At 40.7% G+C, this 21,294-nt stretch overlaps 1 protein-coding gene across 4 annotated transcripts in view; it reads right to left on the bottom strand.

Annotated features, from left to right (window-relative positions):
- The window catches only part of DSTYK (dual serine/threonine and tyrosine protein kinase), a 61,829-nt gene that overhangs the window by 20,524 nt on the left and 20,011 nt on the right, over positions 1-21,294 (bottom strand). For all 4 annotated transcript variants that reach the window (XM_032644324.1, XM_032644333.1, XM_032644348.1 and 1 more), the window contains 2 exons: positions 17,870-18,258; positions 3,994-4,663 (listed from right to left, as the gene is read on the bottom strand). In XM_032644324.1, the coding sequence (XP_032500215.1) occupies positions 3,994-4,663; positions 17,870-18,258 (1,059 nt within the window). The remainder of the gene's footprint in view (positions 1-3,993; positions 4,664-17,869; positions 18,259-21,294) is intronic.

The following is a 21,294-nucleotide window of genomic DNA, read 5'->3' as shown; positions in this document are numbered from 1 at the left end:
TTTATTGACTGCAGACTATTTGAAATGCACAGTAAGTGTTTTTCATATGTAATCTAATTTAATCCCAACAACAACACTGTCAGGGGTATATTACTGGTTATATTTTATATGTCAGGAAAAAGCCTCAAAGAGAGAATAAAGTGGGCACTGGGAAGGGATGGTACAGTTAGGAAGTAATATAGCTAGCGTTTGAACCCAAAGCTCATGGATTCCAAAGCCTCTTATCTTTGCAATAATTCACACTTCCTAGCATATTAATGAGAAAAATCCAAGAGTCAAGAATTCAATTTTAATCAACTACTAGAGAAATGAAAAGTAAAACTGGAATGTTGTCCCCACTATGCTACTAGCTCTCAGGATTAGAAAAGTCTGTTTTGCAAACCAGAGGACAGAAGAACTTAGAGAAGACAAATCACCTATAAAAATTCCACTCCTAAAAAGGCCCTCTCTAATGTTAGAAACTTATATTGGTACCACCTCTTTGGAAGAAATCTGGCAATATCTATCAAAAATGTAAGCTAACCAACCAATAAACAAAAGAAATCTATACACCCTTTGACCCAACTACTGTTTCTGCTTCTAGGCATTATTTTTCTAGAAATATACCCTTACAAGTCTCAAATACATGCATGCACAATGACGATCAATGCCGTATACTCTGAGAGAGAAAGAGAGAAAGACAAGAAAGGAAAGGAAAGAAAGAAAGAAAGGGAGGAAAGAAGAGAAAGAAGGAAGGAAGGAAGGAAGAGAAGGAGGGAGGGAGGGAGGAAAGGAAGGGAGGAAGGAAAGGAAGGAAGGAAGGAAGAAAGGGGCTTCCCTGGTGGCGCAGTGGATAAGAATCCGCCTGCCAATGCAGGGGACCCAGGTTCGAGCCCTGGCCCGGGACAATCCCACATGGCTGTGGAACAGCTGGGCCTGTGAGCCACAACTATTGAGCCTGCACTCTGGAGCCCACGAGCCACAACTACTGAGCCCCTGTGCTACAACTGCTGAGGTCTGTGCACCTGGAGCCCATGCTCCACCACAGGAGAGGCCACCACAATGAGAGGCCCGTGCACCACAACGAAGAGTGGACCCCGCTCGCCGCAACTAGAGAGAGCCTGCACGCAGCAACAAAGACCCAATGCAGCCAAAAATAAATAAATAAAATAAATAAATTTATTTAAAAAAGAAAAGAAAGCAAGAAACAGCCTACATATCCAGCGGTAGGGGAACAGTTAAATAAATTAAGGTATATCCATTAGAAGAAGACAAATTTCTCTGCACATTTATGGAAAGATCTCTAAGATATGGGGTAAGTGAAAAAGCAAGGGCAGAAGAACATATAGGGGAAAACTAGATGACTAGGAGACAGTATCTTTTTATCTTTGAGTAAAGTACCATGTTTTTAGGTACTATCTTTTCAAAAAATAAATAATTTATAAAGTATGTATGTCATGATACCTAGTGTGCATGCATTACCTTTATTTTAAAACAAACAAAAATCAGTAATAAAAATCTGGCTCCATAGGATATGTGGCAGCTCTCTTCTAAATCTACTTGTCATCGCCTCAAGGATACCCAGAATGTATTAGAACAAGGTAAGCAGCAGCACGTAAGTCCTGTCTAAGATGTAGCCAACTAGGTAAGTAGAATCACAAGTCCACGATGTAGTTAACAGAGCCAGACATTTGACGTACTTGTTCCCAGTTACTCCACATCTGAGCTAACCACTGTGCCCCAGGTACCAAACATGATATACCTGGTACGTGATAGACAATCAAATGTTTTCACTGACTGCTCAACCTACCTGCCCTGACAACCCTTTATCATGTCTACTCTGATGCTGGCATTGATGCTCCAGTGTCTTTTATTCAGGCACTGAATTAAATTAAACATTCAGAAGATTTCCTAGGATTTCCACGGCAAGTGAGCACTTCTCAGCAACTCCTCCCTACGATGGGAATTCGCCAAAGAGGTATCTTTGTTCATCTTTAGAAAGACCTATAAGAAATCAAGCATGCTATGCTTGCTAAAGTATATTTCCTTTGTATCTGTAAGTGTGACAAACATATACCATCACTCACACACTCATTCATTCTCCAAAGATATACTATACACAGACTCTGTTGTTTGCTGCAAGGGATACAGTGATGAATAAAGACCCAGATCCTGTTCTTCATTTCTAGGATTTTAGAAGATAGAGGAACATAAACAACTATAATAATAAGATAAAAAGTGAAATATACCAGAAATTTCAGTTCCAGATGAAATTCTATGGGAGTTCAGATGAACTGCAATCATTATTAGCTAAGAAAATTAAAGACAACTTCATGAAAAATGTTATTTGGAAGAGGTCTTGAAGGGTAGGTAGGATTTGAAAATTCACAAATAAAAGAGATTCAGGTTTAGGGCAGGGCATAAGCAAAAAATAAAATAAAATAAAATAAAGGAAGCATACAGAGGACAGGAAGCAGTTGAAACCAACCAAAAAAGAAATTACAGGAAGGTGCATAGTGGGAAATAAGACTGAGAAAGTTGGAAAGGGTTAGGCTTTGGAAGATCTTGAATACTAGGCTAAAGGAGTCTTAACTCAGTCTGTAGAAATAGAGCCAATAAAGATGAACTGGGGAAAGGAGAGAAAGATGTCAGTGAGATGAGTCAGGTAACAATAGTTCAGTTAGACTAAAGAGGAAGGAATAGAGAAGCAAAGGTATATATGAAATAGGGAAGAAGACTCAGCAGGACTTGGCGACTGACTGGATACGGGGACAAGAGAAAGAAAACAGTTAAAGACCATGCTGAGGTTTTTGTTTAAGACTTTTTATTTTTAAAATTTTTTTTGTTTTTATTTTTTTTATTTGGCCGAGCCGCGCAGCACGTGGGATCTTAGCTCCCCGACCAGGGATCAAACCCGTGCCCCCTGCATTGGAAGTGCAGAGTCTTAACCACTGTACCGCCAGGGAAGTCCCCATGCTGAGGTTTTGAAGCTGGTTCCCAGGAAGATGGTAGCATCGGTCACTGGGAACAGATTAAGAAGCAGTAAAGCATGGAAATTAAAGAGTATGGGCTCAGGAATCAGACTGTCTAGATTCAAATTCTGCCTCTACTGTTAAGCAGCTGTGTGACCTTGAGCAAAGTACTTAACCTGTCTAAGCCTGAGTTTCCTCATCTAGAAAATGGCAATAAGCAGAATCCACCTAGGGAGGTTGTTTTAGAAAAAAACAAAGACAAAAAACTGCTGCTAGGTCCCATGTCAGAAATGCTGATTAGCAGGTCTGGAGTGGTCTTTAATGGTCTCAAGCATCTACATTTTCAAAAAGCCTCCCAGGTTATTTGGATGCATAGCCATGACTGAGAACCTAAAGGGTAACTTGCAAACCACGTACTTTAATTAATAGGTAGTAGAGCTAATGTTCATGCAGAAGTCAGTATACAAAGTCAGTAGCATCTAAACCTCAGACACCAAAAGACCAGACTAAGCATTTGGCCCAGTTTTGTTAACAGTCATTCATGAAGAATGGGAACGCCAGAAAAGCTAAAACCGTTACTCTGGGAAATCCTTCTGAGTTAGGTCTCAGGAGCAGCCTGAAAAGAAAATGAGACCATGACACACAAAAAAGAACCGACAAAGAAGCATGGGCCATGCCAAAGGAGCCAGGGTTGAAGCATGACTTAGTGACATTCTTCAAGCAGCTCTTCTCCAGTTTTATCAAGTCCAAGGGGATACAGATATAAACGGGAGACTAAAGAGCACTATTGGGATGAGTCTACCAAAAGCTGGACTAACAGTCCTAGGAAGGAATGATGGTGGAATCTTCCAGGAAGGTCTCTCAGAACAAGAGAGGCCACCTTGGCTAAATGATTTAAGGTGGGCTCCCGCTAATGACAGCGGGGTAGGTGAGTGATCCTGAGGTTCCTTTGGGCTTCAGAATTAATGTACTCAACTTCCAGCTGGAAAAGAGTTAGAGGATGCTGTAGTCCCCGCGCCCTACCAAGTTCTCTAGGACCTACCTTTAAACTCCATGTTGGCAGCATCATCCAGAAGCTCCTCCTTCATGGTGTTAAGCGTCTCAACGATCATGTCCTTCATTTCCTCCTGCTTTCGGTTGGCAATATTCATCAGTGATTCGTACAACTCATTCTCCTTTTTTCGTGTATATTCTAGACGTTTGGGAGTAATCTGCAGGTCCCGCTGCATGTCAAAGGCCTGGTTAATAAAGATGTCGAGGCAGCGGCAGTGCACCAGGTTCAGGGCCTTGGCTGCGTCCACCAGGTGAGTCTGTAGCACCTGGTGAGAAAATGTGTTCAAGTGTCTCAGCTTCTCACTTTGCTCCACCAACACGCTCTGAGCTTTGGTGTCCTGGCTGGGGTTCCCACAGTTACAGTGACTGCTGCTCAGATAGCCCAGGTCAGTTAGCTGGCGATGGAGTGGTGATCTTTCATTCTCCATTCTTCTGGTGGAGGAGCTGATTATCTCCGAGCCCAGCTTCGGCATTTTGAAAAAGAATACGGGAAAGGAGAAATACTTTCGGATTTCCTGAAGCTCTTGCTCATCCCTTTCAGAGAGTTCATCTTTGTGGAGTGCATAGGTTATCACAGGCAAGAAATCATTCACCAAGTCACCCAGAACATCCACTGTGGGCCGGAGGCCTTGGCACGGTGCTACCACAATGTCCACTTCCTAGAAGGGGAAGGGGGTCATATCAGCACTTCAGGGTCAGAACCAATCCTTGCCTCCCCAAAGTCCCACACTGAGACCAAAATCCAGATCTATGATGGGGCAACTGAACTTCGGTATGCCCCAATCATTTGTCCACCTCCTTCCTTGGTTACCAACACTGCCTGGTGCAGCCTATGCAGGCAGGCACTCGTCCAGAGAGAGTGAAAAAACAAATAAGTAGAAAGGATGGCAGTCCTTTTAGCCATTTTATTTATTTTCATTTTTTCTTTTAGCCATTTTAGATAAAAAAGAATATTTAGTCCCTTTTGTTGCTTTGGAAACTCCCATTAATTCCCTCTGATGAAGAAATAAGACAAATAGTAGATGAAGAAAGAACTCTTAACAGACTGGGAGTGAATCTGCCTAGCACATTCCTCCCCCTCTTTCTAACCTGACTAACTCATCCCTATCTTTCTAACATGGCTAATTCCCAAGGTCCTTTAAATCTCAATGTATACATCGTGTCATACCCCTCGGGAGTCTTTCCTATTACACGATCCCTAGCACTCTCTACTTCTCCTTTTCTTAATGTTCAACACATTTAAAATGTATTTATTTAAAACCTAATTCTTTCCCATTAGCCTATAAACTCTTTGAGGACAGGGACCATGTCTATCTTGTTCACTACTATAACTCCAGTGCCTAGTACAGAGTAAGTCCTTAACTTTGTTCAATCAAGCAGCAAACTAAAGGCTAGATCTGCCAAACATTACCGCCCTATTCTAGGAGTTGGCAGGCATCCCAAAGTCTTAGCCACCTAAGTCTTAGTAATACCTTTACGCTCATGTTCACTTGGTCTGGCAGAGATTAAGATTTGCCTATCCAATATTTAACCTCTGCATTATTGGGAAGGCAATGTCTTTTATAGACAGGGGTGGCCAATAATAGGTGGGGCAACAGGAAAGCTCTTTAAAGGGTTGATTCTACTAGTAAGTACACCCTCTGGACTTGCCCTTCTTGCTTGGAGCACAGATGTGACAGACAGAGCAGCAGTGATCATCCTGCAGTCCTTGGGCAAACGTGAGAGTAGAAGCCAGCCTTGAGGATGATGAAGCAAAAAGAAATAGGGGGACTTCTCTGTGGTGCAGTGGTTGGGAATCCGCCTGCCAATGCAGGGCACACGGGTTCAAGCCCTGGTCCAGGAAGATCCCACATGCCGCGGAGCAACTAAGCCCTTGCACCACTACTACTGAGCCCGCGCTCTAGAGCCCACGAGCCACAAATACTGAGCCCGCATGCCACAGCTACTGAGGTCTGCGCGCCTAGAGCCTGTGCTCCGCAACAAGAAAGGCCACTGCAATGAGAGGCCCATGCACCACAGCGAGGAGGGGCCCCCGCTAGCCGCAACTGGGGAAAGCCTGCATGCAGCAACGAGGACCCAATGCAGCCAAAAATAAATAAATAAATAAATTAAAAAAAAAAAAAAGAAATAGGGAGCTTGGATCTCTGATGACTACAGAGCTGCCACACCAGCCCTCAACTGCCTAGCTTTAGACTTCTTTTATGTGAGGGAAAAAAAGTAACCTCTGTCTTGCTTAAGCAAGCCCCTACTTTTCTGATTGTTATGTACGATGAATCCAATCATAACTGATAAACCCAACGCCTGAAGTGAGTTTCAAGAATGATCTTTGGTTTAGAAACAACTTTCCACAGGTCCTTTCCCTAGCTAGTAGTTTCTTTTTATTGTTCTACTTCTTTCCTAAGGATCTTGAAGCACTTAAGAGCATGTATTTCCATCCATGCATAGGTTCCTCCAAATCTCTGAAATTAAGTGTTGACCTAAGTGTTGACCTGGAGACTTGTGCCTATATCACCATTGCAGGCACACCAGCTCCAAAGTCTGCAGACTCAAAATCAATCCTTTGCAAAATTCTAGTACATTTTAAAGAGTTATGAAAGAACTCAACACAAATCTGCTCAAGTCTGTGTCCTTAACAGTTATCAGATGTTGCAAATTTACTTTATTTGAAATCTAAGATATGCAATTTGTTTATTTTCTTTCAGACTAATACTCTGTTTTTATTCCTTTTTTGAGCAATAGGTATCATTGATGAAAGATTTTTAAAAATCAAAACGTGGGATCTTTTCCTTTTTGATCTCCTCCAGATAAGGAAGAAAGGGCTGGGAAATGCCAGCCTATTGTTTCTTGTAGTGTGTGTGTGTGTGTGTGTGTGTGTGTGTGTGTGTGTGTGTGTGTGTGTGTGTGTGTGTGTGTTGAAGGACAGAGAGACAGAGAGAGAGAGAGAGAGAGAGAGAGAGAGAGAGAGAGAGAGAGCGCTCTCCTATTTCCAGCAAAGCACAAAGGTCTCACCTTCTTCCTCAACAAAGAACTCATAAATTTTATTCTCAGGTAGGTCACAGAACTTTCATTTGGCTGGCCACTTTGAACTCCCTGAAGCTAAAAGTGCTTTTACCATCTCAGCATTTGTAATTTGAGTAAACACTGTATAAATCCACGTGCTTTCTACCCAAGCCTAGGCCAAGAAGAAATCTGCTGTTTCATGTGTGCCTCGAATTGCATGGAATGTTTTCTGATTGGAAGACTAGTGTGACACTCACCCTGCTATTCAAAACAAGCCCCTTCACTACACTGAGTCACACTGCTGGAGTATCAGTCACTTCATGAGGCACATTCAAAAAGTGGGTAAGTAAGAACTTTTAGGGTTTAGAGTACCACATGCAATTGCCTAAGTGCCAAAACTTTCATGACATATAATAATTAGATAGGCTAGAAGAGAATCCCAAGAACTGAAAATTTATAACAAGATAATTACAGATGACAGTGGTTTTTAAAAATATTTTAAAAATTGCTTCTGACTTAAGTAAATATCTTTTTAAAGGTATAAATCAATCAAACTTATTATAGAAATATTAAGGGAAGAAAGCCTAAATATTCAAAACCTAAGTTAAGTGTTGTTTAGAAAGTTTTCAGGAAGAATTTTGTCGGCTTGTTTATTTGATGGATTTTCTTAAAATTCTAAAATAAGCTTCCAGGTTTTCCTCAAAGGACCATTTTGTGTGTGTAACACAACCATCAGCCAAAGCTGCCACGTCCATTTGTAGAACCAATATCCTTCGTAAGGGACAGTTGACTTTATTTGCTCATAGTTGCCAATTCATTTTTTAAAAAATGGATTCAGCGGATAAAGAAGATATGGCATATATATATACACACACACACACACACACACACACACACACACAGTGGAATACTACTCAGCCATAAAAAGAATAAAATTTGGCCGTTTGCAGTAACATGGATGGACTTGGACAGCATTATGCTAAGTGAAATTTGTCAGAGAAAGACAAATACTGTATGATGTCACTTACATGTGCAATCCAAAAAATAAAACAAACTAGTGACTATAACAAAAAAGAAACAGACTCACAGATACAGAGAACAAACTAGTGGCTACCAGTGGGGAGAGGGAAGGAGCGAGGGGCAAGATAGGGGTTATGAGGTACAAACTACTATGTATAAAATAAATAAGCTACATGGATATATTGTACAATACAGGGAATATAGCCCATATTTTATAATAACTATAATGGAATACAACCTTTAAAAATTATGAATCACTATGTTTTATACCTGTAACATATAATATTATATATCAACTATACTTCAATTTTTTAAAATTCCCCCAAAATGAATTCTGATGGTAGGTACTGCCTGGTACATTGGCACCTAGAAAGAAGTTGTCTACTCCTAAATACATCTTGTACTAAACAAAAATGGATAGAAAACAAGTACCATGCTCTCTCTTCTCCGTTCCCCAGTTAATTAACTTGTGCAGTCGGTCTCACTGTTCTGACTACCAAGACTGTTGGAAGACAGGCAAAAAGAGCTGCTGGCTGAGACCCTGGCAGCAGTACAAATTAGACTGGAATGTGATATGTGATTCTGCAATACTCACGGCAAAGGGATGACTCATGCCTGACGGTTATAAACAAAAAGGGAAGCCATCACTGTCTCCTGGAGACAGGGAGTGAAAAAAATTCACAGAGAGGATGAGCCCTGTTCTGGGTCCTATTATGGCCACCTGAGAGGGAAGACTGACCTCAGACTGTTTCATGGAAGGCTGTGTTCCTTCCTGGCACTTAGAACAGTGTCTGGCTCTTAATGAGCATGCAATAAATAAATGTGCAGTTGGACTTCCCTGGTGGTCCAGTGGTTAAGACTCTGTGCTTCCACTGCAGGGGGTGTGGGTTCGATCCCTGGTCGGGGAACTAAGATCCCACCTGCTACTTGGCGTGACCAAAAAAACAGTAATAGTAAATAAATAAATAAATGTGCAATTACTGGATGAATAAATGATGCCTTTACTACTTGCTCAAAACCACTTTCAATCATCCTATATAAAATTTTCTATTTTTAACCCATATCCCACACATTTATCTGGAACTGCTATTTGCATCTACTCCAAGAATGAAGCAGTGAGTAAGCATTTTGCTCCTAACTCAATCAAGGAAGAAGAATCCCAGGGAGTCATGAGAGTATGCCATAATTCCCATTTTGAGTCACAGCAAATTCCTAAAGAGATTTCTCTTTTAGAATACATCTGCACAAATCTGTCGAATCTACATAAGTTGATATATTACCATCAATTTTCTTGGCAAGATTAAAAGAATGTAATAGAAAAGAGATTGCTACTCTGCAAACACCAGAATTTACCTCTCTGGTTTTGTTTTTTATGTAAAAGCTTTTTATGTAAAATGACACTACCTTAAGTGCCAAGAAGAAATGGCTCAATCACTGAAGCCTGACCATTTCCTAAGAATGTTGGCTCTTACTGGTGAGGACTCCTTACTCTGTGGCTCATGGCACATTACTGAAACTCAGTGATAGCTAAGGATGATTATCTTAACTGATGGTTCAAACAGAAGATGATCACGTACTCAGGTAGGTCATAAATATCTTTGTTTTCCCTATAGTTCTGAAGCCTCATTACATCACACAGAAGAGAAGTACATAACTATATAAGAGTCCTGCCCTTGCCCAGCAACTGACACAGCCTCGACTCCAATCCCTGTCTCTGTATTCTACCTATCGTCACTATCAATTCTCCTCCCATGCCCACTCTCACAGGGCAATGGGAGGTTTTTCCCATCTGTTTTTACACAGGATTGATTTTTCCTCATTTTTATACAGTTCCCTGAACTATCACTCTTAAATGTCAATTACATATAAAGGCAAATACTCCCTCTTCTTGTTACACTGTAGAAAATCCCTTTACTCTTGGTACAAACACTCTCCATTGGGGAGCTGCGACTGACTGAGCTGCTTTCTAGAATATAACAGGCCACAAGCAGCTGTGTCAACCCAGAGCTTCACCCCAGCAGTCAGCATAGACCAGATACAAGCTCATCTCCCTACCTAGCAAAAAGTAGGGAGTGGTAACTCAGAGGCCATAACAAGACTTGGGAAAAACCATAATCCCAACCAAAGCCCTGAACTAGCCACAGAAAACATGAGGCCATCATGCTAAAAGTGGAAATATGTTTACAATCCCAAACACCCCAAAGTAAAGGCTTTAGGTCTGCGTCTCAACTCATAAGCATGAAGCCCTTAAGGATCAGAACTATCTGATTTCATACTGTGATGAATGAGATAACAGACAAGTTGACAAGAATGTACTGAACAGCCTCTGTGTGGGCTATTGGGTTGGCCAAAAAGTTCGTTCGGGGAGGGACTACATTGTTTCATAAAATTCTTGGTGAAAATGAAAAACGTGTCTTTTATTTTTACTTAAAACCAAACAAACTTTTTGGACAACTCAATACCTTGTGGATATTCAAACATCCAGGTACCCACATATACAGATAAAAGTAGGAAAGTGAAGCTTTATTCTCTTATCACTTACTAGACCCAATCAAGAGAGACCATAGTAGAATGGAGAAGAAGGAAGAAGGGGAAACTTTACCTTTTAACTTTATAACTTTAACTTTTGTATTTTTTACCTTTTTATAACATCTCTCATTTTATTATAAAAGTACTTCATAATAATTATGAAGAACTTTGCTTCTCACTAGAGCAGAATAACTCTAAGTAAGCTGGAACCAGAAGGACTTAAGTTTGACAAAAGGAAGGAGGCCCACCATGGATGGCTGTCAGGGAAGGGACAGGTGACTGAGAGAATAGGAAATCCTCTTCTCAAGGACGCTGATTAATTCATTCAAAGGGAGACTTGCTAAGTGCCTGACACTGTTCTAGATGCTTTACACTTAGTCTCTTATTTAAGCCTCACACCAGTCCTAAAAGATACAGATTACTACTTCTATTTTACAAATGGGGGACACCCCAGCACCACAGTCACACAGTTAGTTAAGTAACCAAGCCAGGATGTAAGTCCAGGCCCACTTAACTACAAAGACAGTGTTTAAACAGTAACTGAAGGTCCACCGTGTCAGGAACTGTCTGGGCTGGTGTTAGGAAAGTTCTGAAAGAAGAATAAAGGATGGACAAGATGATTTCAGGGACCCTAACAGTCCTACTGTCTATATTAAAAAGTATACGCTGGCTATAAGTAAAAGCCCTGCTCTGCTATGAAACAATGCTGCAAAAGAAGTCAAAAAGAAAATATTTTTAATTGCCCGAATAACAGAATTTCTGCCTGCTGACAGTACTTTCAACCTTTGCATCTCTGAATCAGGGAGGATTCCCTACCGCCACCATCCATTACCGAAAGGGAAACACAAACAGATCTTTGAGATAGTGAAACTAGAAAGGGATGCCATTTGGTGCAGGAAAGAGGTAGATAGGATCCTTAAAAAAGGGAGAAAACAAGAGAGGAAGACTAAGACCATAATCTCTTGCCAGATTTTCCCCCAAAGAGCTAATCTTAGAAGGCCAAAAATGAATCAGTGGTGGTGAATTGAGAAAATATAGCCTCAGCTTTAAGCTGTTCTTTTTAAGAGGGATCAAGGCTACTACAGTGAGCATAGGGATTTTAAAAAGAATCTTGCCTCTAAACCACATATATCCTTAATAGGTAAAATTAACCTATTAAAAGTATTACCAGGTTTCTTGGCAAAGAGCAATGTATCGGTTATATTTCACTATGTATGTTAGTGTGTGTTAGGGGAAAGGCAAGAGCGATGCTAAATTCAAAGAACATAGAATTACTGCCTAGAAGGAACTTATAATTTAGCATTTGCCTGAACTTCCCATATCCTTTTTTAACACATCACTTTAGTTCCCCTTTCTTTTTGCCCCATAAAATCAGGGTTTCTTTAATTATGTTTCTAGAATAGCATTATTTCTCTTATACATATTACCCCAACTTTGTTTCTTTTCCCTTAGAAATGGCCATCTTTGACCTAATTCCATCACTCTTTCCTCCCAAAAGTATCTGCTTACCTTGAAGATAGTCACCCAAGCTTCTTTCCAACTTTTTACCAGTCAACTGTTAACTTTCAATCTAGATACATTCAAGAGAAGACACGGTATCTAACTAAAAGTAAGCAACGCATAAATTTAGTTTCATAAGGCACCAAAACAAATACTAAAAACTAGACAAAAATTGAGAGAAGCTAGTTTTCTAGCCACAAACAATGTTTAGTAAATTTGGGGGTTAAAATGTTGCATAAATTTGTGATTTTTAGTAAGATACTTTGATTTGGGGTTATGAAAGTATTAACTGCTGATAAATTAAAACTAACAATGTCTGTATGGATCAACAGAACAGAATAGAGAGCCCAGAAATAAACCCACACACCTACGGGCAATTAATTTCTGACAAAGGAGGCAAGAGTATACAATGGAGAAAAGACAGTCTCTTCAGCAAGTAGTGTTGGGAAAGCTGGTAGGTCAGTCACCCAAGGCAATAGAAATAAAAGCAAAAATAAACAAATGGGACCTAATCAAACTTATAAGATTTTGCACAGCAAAGGAAAGGATAAACAAAATGGAAAGACAACCTACGGACTGAGAGAAAATATTTGCGAATGATGTGACTGACAAGGGCTTAATTTCCAAAATATACAGACAGCTTGTATAACTCAATAACAAAAAAACAAACAACCCAATCAAAAAATGGGCAGAGGGCTTCCCTGGTGGTGCAGTGGTTGAGAGTCCACCTGCTGATGCAGGGGACACGGGTTCATGCCCTGGTCCAGGAAGATCCCACATGCCGCGGAGCGGCTGGGCCCATGAGCCATGGCCGCTGAGCCTACGCGTCTGGAGCCTGTGCTCCGCAACGGGAGAGAACACAACAGTGAGAGGCCTGCGTACCGCAAAAAAAAAAAAGGCAGAAAATCTAAATAGATATTTTTCCAAAGAAGACATACAGATGGCCAATAGGCAGATGAAAAGATGCTCAACATCACTAATTATTAGAGAAATGCAAATCAAAACTATAAGGAGGCAACAGAGGAATGGATAAAGAAGATATGGAACATATATATAATGGAATATTACTCGGCCATAAAAAAGAACAAAATAATGCCATTTGCAGCAACATGGATAGTCCTAGAGATTGTCATACTGAGTGAAGTAAGTCAGACAGAGAAAGACAAGTATCACATGATATCACTTATATGTGGAATCTAAAAAAATGGTACAATTGAACTTATTTACAAAACAGAAATAGAGTCACAGATATAGAAAACAAACTTATAGTTACCAGTGGGGGAAAAAGGGGGGAGAGATAAGTTGGGAGACTGGGATTGACATATATACACTACTATATATAAAATAGATAACTAATAAGGACCTACTATATAGCACAGGGAACTCTACTCATTACTCTGTAATGACCTATATGGGAAAAGAATCTAAAAAAGAGTGGAGATATATATGTATAACTGATTCACTTTGCTGTACACCTGAAAGTAACACAACATTGTAAATCAACTATACTAAAATAAAATTTATTTTATTTTATAAAATAAAAATTTTTAAAAATAAATGAATAAAATAGATCACAACAGCAAAACAAAACTGTAATGAGGTACCACCTCATACCAGTCAGAATGGCCATCATTAAAAAGTCCACAAATAACAAATGCTGGAGAGAGTGTGGAAAAAAAAGAACCCTCCTACACTGTTGGTGGGAATGTAAATTAGTACAGCCACTATGGAGAACAGTATGGAGGTTCCTTAAAAAACTGAAAAGAGAGTTGCCATATGATCCAGCAATCCCACTCCTGGGCATATATCCAAAGAAAACTATAATTTGAAAAGATACATGCACCCCAATGTTCATAGCAGCACTATTTACAATAGCCAAGACATGGAAGCAACCTAAGTGTCCATCGACAGATGAATAAAGAACATGTGGTATATATACACAAGGGACTACTACTCAGCCATAAAAAAGAACTAAATAATGCCATTTGCAGCAACACAGATGGACCTAGAGATTATCATACTAAGTGAAGTAAGAAAAATAAATACCATATGATATCACTTACATGTAGAATCTAAAATATGACACAGATGAACTTATTTATGAAACATAAACAGACTCACAGACAAAGAAAACAAATTTCTGGTCACCAAGGGGGAAAGAGGGTGGGGGAGGGATAAATTAGGAGTTTGGGATTAGCAGATACAAACAACTATATATAACACAGATAAATAACAAGCTCCTACTGTATAGCACAGAGAACTATATTCAATATCCTGTAGTAAACCATAATGGAAAAGAATTTGAAAAAATATACATATATGACTGAATCACTTTGCTGTACAACACTGTAAATAACTAAAAAATTATAAATCAAATTAAAAACTTTAAATTTTTAAAAATTAAAAAATAAAAATATCAATGTCTGTATGAAATTACAAACAGATTATTTCCATTGATGGCTACTGACTGAGGGTTATAAAGAGAAAATTTTACTACTCCAAATGGTTAAGAGTTCAAAGTAGTAAAAAAAAAAAAGTTTATTTGCAAGTCATTAGACCTTTCCTGGAAACATTAGTCTACTTTAGTTCCCTGAAATACACCCTACCAGACATCACCATGAGCCAGTAACCATGACAGTGTGTGGCAGCCTGGCTGCCAGGTGACATGTACATTTGTCCAGAGGGCCAGAAAACACCTGGTAGGGATAAACAGGCTATGATTAGAGCAGAAAACTGAGAGCTATGAAACTGCCACAGAAAATGAAATGCCACTGCTAGGCTGCAGGAATCCCATCTTAGGCTGAGGAAGTTTAATCATCTCTGCTTCTTTTTATTCCTTTTCTTAGAGGTGTTCATAGGGAAAAACATACACACTCACGCATCAGATTGAGGCAACTCTAAGGCAGACAGCTGTGTTCCACTGGACTTGTAAAAGGAACAAAAAAGAAAAGGAGGTGCTGTATGTACCAGAAAGGGGGTGAAGGTTAGGAAGGGGAAGTATGTAAATGAAGACAGAACTAGTGAATATGGTGAATGGCAAAATGTGTTGCCAACTGGAAAATGACTATGTTTTAACACTAAATGAGGTTTCAGAAACTAACAGCTTGATAGTATTCCTCTATTATTGAATTATGAACTGAGAATCTCAGGGGACCCAGAGCTAAAAAGCCGGGAATACTGTGGTATTCCATGCGGGTACCATGTGAGTTGGCCTATTCCAGAACAAACTGAAAACGGCTAATTTATGAGGCCTTTAAAGTAACGTATTAGAAGAATGACCATTGTATAAGAGGGTAAGGGGAAATTCTGTTTTAATAATTTGACAGTTAAAAATGAACATCTCACTTCCCCTATTTCAATCTTGGTTTCCTTTAGCTAAATGTTTCCTTTCTTTACCACTCCCTTTACAAACCAAATGGAAGGGCTGTTTAGAGCTAACTCCCTGGCCACAGCCCTGGCTGTTTAGAGCTAATATAACTGGAGCTAAAAAAAAAAAATCTTTCTCACTGGCACAAAGAATCTTCAAGGTAGTTAGGAAATGCTCCCAGCAGTAAGCTGAGCATCCCTGATACACTAAATGGAGACAGGAGCCTGACTACAGTGACTGAGCAGGGCCTGAGGGCCCCAAAGGCTGCTAAGGCCCCTCTGAGGCTCAGCATCAAGGGATTCTAAAGTTAGAAATGCTGTTTCCACATCAAAACCAGTGGAGAATAAAGCAGATCCGGAGAAACACTAGCTAAGGAAGCCTCACAAACCACGTGAAACAGAACAATGAGAGGCTGGAGAATTCCACAAGAAAAGAGAAGAATATTTCTCAAGAAAGAGAATATATATTTCAACTGTGCAGACAGAAAGTTAATTAGGGGTCTCAACTTCCCTCCCAGCCAAGTAGCCTCCTCAACTGTTAACTCAGTTTGAGTGCTTACTTACTACATATACCTGGAGCAGCGATGGGAACTCTCACCAGTAAGATACGTGCTCAGGTATGCACTTGGGAAATGGCTCTCACTTTCTTTTCTGTGACTTTACTTTATCGCCTCAATTCATGGGACCAAAGTAAATGAGCATTAAAAATTAAAACCACTAAAGTGAAGGGACACAGAAAAATCAATCAGATAATGTGCCTGTCCTGCAGATGGCTTTGTTCACATTCCAAGACTTTACAAAAGGCAAGAACAGGAAAAATCACCACCCAACCAATAGCAGTCATTTCAGCTATTTAACAGTGTTTTTTAAGTTGCAGGTCACAATACATTAAGTCAGATCATCAATTTAGTGGGCTGCTACCATCATTTTTTTAAAAAAGAAGTCAAACAGAATAGAGAAGAAAATATCAGTGTGTTTTGCAAGAAGTAAAAGTATTGTCTTATGAAACTTTATTTCAAATGTATGTGTGTATATATGTACTGGGTCCTGATAATAAAATGTTATTTCTTAGAGTGAATTAAAATCTAAAAAAGTTTGAAAACCACCTAGCTATTGGACACTGAAGGAACTAGACCAGAGCAGAATACTATACAGATTATGTATGGATCAAATACTTATGAATTGTGAAGAAGTTTGTGGGTCAACTGAGCAGGCTCAGTCAATAAACAAAGATCACTGTCAGAGTTATCCAAGAACTCTAACATCGTCCTGGAGATAAGCAGTGCACGCTCCCAGTCTGAACACAGAGGAAAGCCACCACTGAAACTGAGCTGAGAGGAAATGCTGGCTGGTATACATAGCCCCCTCTAGCATTTATCAAGATAAAAGAAATCTGGACTCTGGAAGGAAATGAGATGACAGTTTCTACTTCTAGAGGATCATAGGCCGAGGCCACAACCAAAGGACTCACTCACTGACTGAGATCAAGTCTTCTAGAACAGGGGTAGGTGAAGAGAAGAAGAAACCGTTCTCCTAGTCCTGCCAAACTAGCCCTTTCTTCCTGGCACAGCTAACCAAGGTGATGGATGCTCTGTTTTGAGCACATCTGCATTCTTTTATTCCTACCAGCTCCTGATCCCTGACATAGTCACCTTCCCTGCCCATCCCCCCCATTCTCCTGACCGCCAACATAGTCACATCCTCTGCTCATCCCCATGTGGCCTAATCAAAGAGCCCAGTCCTAGCTATACAGTAGCCCAGTCCTAGCTATACAGAGACGAGTCCTTCCTAAATGGAGATCTGAATACCAGATAGACAATATGATCTTTTAGGAGATGCCGCAAGACCTATGTTCTGTTTGGGAGTTGGAAGAATATCTTTGAGAAAAGCAAAGATATTCTTCAGATGACGGGATCTCCATATCTCCTTACATTGAGCCAGACCTGTCCTCAAGTTCTGAAGTCCCTTAGAAAGTAGGAGACATGATCTGTCTCACTTAGTAAATAATGGCAGGTCTAAGGAAAACTTCAAAAGTTCTTCACTTGTTCTCAACTCAAGTAAGAACATTAACCATCTTATCTGCACCTTTCAGAAAGGGATGGCTAGAGACAATTCTAGCGACACCTTCCTGCTAAGAAATGAAAAAAGGATTTCTAACCCTGATCCTAATTCTGTCAAAGCACAGTTGAGATGCAACTAACACATTCCTTCAATTTTAGACAGGAATTAAGCAAATTGCCCAGGGCCTTGCAGCATGGTAGTAGAGGCAGCGATGGGCACTGCTACAGCCTTGTCTGGTTTTCAACTTCCGAGATCATGTTCCTTTGACTCTGAGCATCAGCTGATGCTCAGAGCCCAGAGTACATATTGCCAAATTATTTTCTGAGAAAGCTCAAATACAAGGAAAGCTGGTATGTATCTGTGCAACTATATAAGTATGAGTTTGGTACCTGTAAGAGAGCATGGTGCATCGTCACCTCCAGTTCGGCTAAAACATGGGCAGCATTCTCACTGTCCTCTTGGACCTCCAGGTCCTCCTCAGGGATGGTGTCCCAGTTGCCCTGGTGAGCAACCAGCGTGTGCACTAGTTCATACTGGCCAGGGAGTGCCAGGCTGACCCGAGTCTGAGTCCCATAGGTGAAGCGGAGGCGCCGAAGCTTACAGTTCTCCTCACTGCCCAGCTTGGTGGTGGGAAGCACCTGCACCCCCAAGAGCAGGTTCAACAGCTGGCACTTGACATTACAGTCCTGGCCGAGGATCAAGATGCAGGGGAGGCAGTCCACAATCTGCTGGAGGTACTTCTCTTCCTTAGGTGGGAAGGAAATGCAGCTCAGCTGGCCTGGTTGGGGAAGGGGAGGGTGGAGAAGGAGAAAGGAGTACAGAGAGAAGAGTGAGGAGGGGTAGGGAGAGACTTCCAGGGAGATCCCATTAGGATGTCAGGCTCCTAGAAAAGAAATTTCTAGGAAGCTCTTGGCTGAAGGAGGTACCAGGAAAACATCCCAGTCAGAAAAGGTTCCTCAAATATCAAACAGGATTCCCCTCTCTGGCTCATTCCCAGAACAGTTGTTTCTATCCAGAAAGGTGGCAGTGACCTGATCTACCCTCCCCTCTCATTTTTCAACCAGTGGAGGGACAGCCTAAGGAGTTTACAAGGACTCAAGTACAAGATCATTAAATTGACAAAGCCAGAAAAGACTACACTAACTGGGATGTGAATCCAAGAACCGAATATGTCAAAATGAAAACCTTCCTTGTGACACAAGACCTAATACTTGAACATACAAAGGCCCTTTAAAATGACTCTACCACATGCAGTTTTAGCTTATTTTCCTCACTTATAACATATTTTATAACTAAATGTATCAGCCAGTCTTTAAGTACGCATGTATTGAAATAAAATGTTATTCAGGTGTGTATAAGCTCTAGAATCTTTTCTGGTTCATTTCACTGATGGCTGGTGACAGCATCCCAGCTGCCAAGTCATCTGTTTTCTTAAAACATTGGGTGCTCAATTAAGATCAATATCTCCTAATCAAATCACATTCTTTCAGTTTATGGAGGATGAGACCCTGAATAAGACAAAGGGAAAGAACTACCTGTTAGGATAAAATCCAGGCAAATCTAGGAAGAGATGTGATCCATCTCAGAAATATCCTTTCAGGACACCATACTCATCTAAACAGATCAAATAATACTCAAGAGAAAACAAGGGACTTCCCTGATGGCACAGTGATTAAGAATCTGCCTGCCAATGCAGGTGACACGAGTTCGAGCCCTGGTCTGGGAAGATCCCACATGCCTCAGAGCAACTAACCCCGTGCGCCACAACTACTGAGCCTGTGCTCTAGAGCCCGCGAGCCACAACTACTGAGCCTGCGTGCCACAACTACTGAAGCCCACGTGCGTAGAGCCCATGCTCCGCAACAAGAGAAGCCACCACAATGAGAAGCCCGTGCGCCACAATGAAGAGTAGCCCCCGCTAACTGCAGCTAGAGAAAGCCCACATGCAGCAACGAAGACCCAATGCAGCCAAAAATAAATAAATGAAAATAAAAAATAAATTAAATTTTTTTTTAAAAAAGAGAGAAAACAAAAGTCTTCCTAAAGTATGAGAACATCTATTTGGGAAAAAGAACCAGAAATTAGTTGACTAGAACTCTCATATTCTGAACTCGATCACTCCCCAGCTTGTTCAGTGCCAGTGCCTGCCCAAGTCTAAGATTCAGGCAACTTTGTGTTTGTCCAGAAAGGCACAGACACACAGTTCTTAGGCTGTTAGAAGTCCAATCTCCGAGCCAAATACATACATCTTAATTGAAATTTCGGGTGGCACCAAGTGAAACAGTATTTGCTTTAGTCACTTAACCATGAGCTATTCATTTCGTTTATGTAATTGAAGCAAGAGAGACCTGATTCATTTAAGAGGTTGTCCTACTTCAGACTCTACCTATCCTGCTTCAAACTCAGTATTTCAAATCCTCAAATCTTTTTCTCTCCCACAAATGGCACCACCAAAAGATTTAAGGAAGTTGGCTTTCACCCAGCCCCCTTTATGAATTTCATTAAGCCCTTCCTTTCACATCGGCCTATAAGTACATCACCTGGCCAGCACATGTAAACCAGTAATACGAGACACTGAAACAGGAAATCTGTTCTCCTGGGACAGAGATGAGAAAGCAAAGTGTTAACTGAGTGCCCAATTCTGTGCAAGGTATTTACTAAGCTCGAGAGTAAAACACCAGACCACTGGTCTAATTTTTGACCCACTGATACAATCTAAAAGCAAGGGGACACAGCCAATTGCTGTGCTACCACTTAGCAAGTAGTGAGTCCTGAGTCCCTTCATATCTTATTGACAACTAAACAACACTTACCACAGTTGTCAGGGAGGAAAAACAATTTTCCTCTACCCTTTTAGTTTCCTCTGGCTGGGTCTAAGAATTAAATTGACATGAGACAGATTACCAGGAGAAAATGAAATTTCATTAGGTACACATGGGGAATCCGAACATGCGATTCCAAAGACGGGTTAAATGAGATACATATGTCATCCTGGACTAAGGAGAGGGGGTAGGGGGCTCAGTCTTCAAAGGGAAACAAGGCAATCCACAGTAAGAATGAAGAGTAAATGTTTGGTAAAATGTTTGCTGGGTCATCCAGAAACAATGGGACATAGAGAGGACTTTGACCAAACAGGCCTTGCTAGGTTCCTCCCCTGACTACTACACCTGGTTCATATTACACTGTAGCTAGCCCTGGTGATAGCTCTCTTTCTAGGATAGACCCTCTATCTAAATTCTTTTAGGCAGTTAAGGCACAGGAGATAAAAGCTCTTCCTGAGCCTTTTGTTTCTTTAAAACAACGAAGCCTAAAGTAATCTTCATACCACAGAGACACATTTTGAGATGGCAAATTTTGCTCCCCTTATACAGACTATTCTAGTTGTATGTTTATAATTACCAAAAGCAGGAAGAACCATCATATTTCCCTCTGTATCTTCAACACCCAACACAATGACTAAAAAATAGTTAGTGCTTTGTTATACGCTTTCTTGCTTTGTGTAAGAATCCATTTACCATGGAGAATTGTCTACAGAAAGCCAGAAGTGGTTCTACTAAGTACTCAGAAAAGTCCAGTAGCATGATGAACAGTCCGGTACCATGAATAGCATAGGAGCAACTGTCATTCCTAAAAACCTCCTTCATCTCAACATGGAGAGTAGAGGTGGACAACAGAATAGTACCTCCCCATTCACCTGCAGACCACAGTCCCAGCCTGAGCAGTGAGAAGTCCAGTTAGATTCACTCTTATCTACCCTTCCTGTTCTTTCTCTTTTCCCAGTCTTCCTCAGATCTCAGACGGGTGTCCAAACTCC

Source organism: Phocoena sinus, chromosome 1 (assembly GCF_008692025.1).
Source record: "Phocoena sinus isolate mPhoSin1 chromosome 1, mPhoSin1.pri, whole genome shotgun sequence".
In the NCBI taxonomy this organism is placed as follows: domain Eukaryota; kingdom Metazoa; phylum Chordata; class Mammalia; order Artiodactyla; family Phocoenidae; genus Phocoena; species Phocoena sinus.
This window is presented reverse-complemented; position numbering and strand designations above follow the sequence as displayed.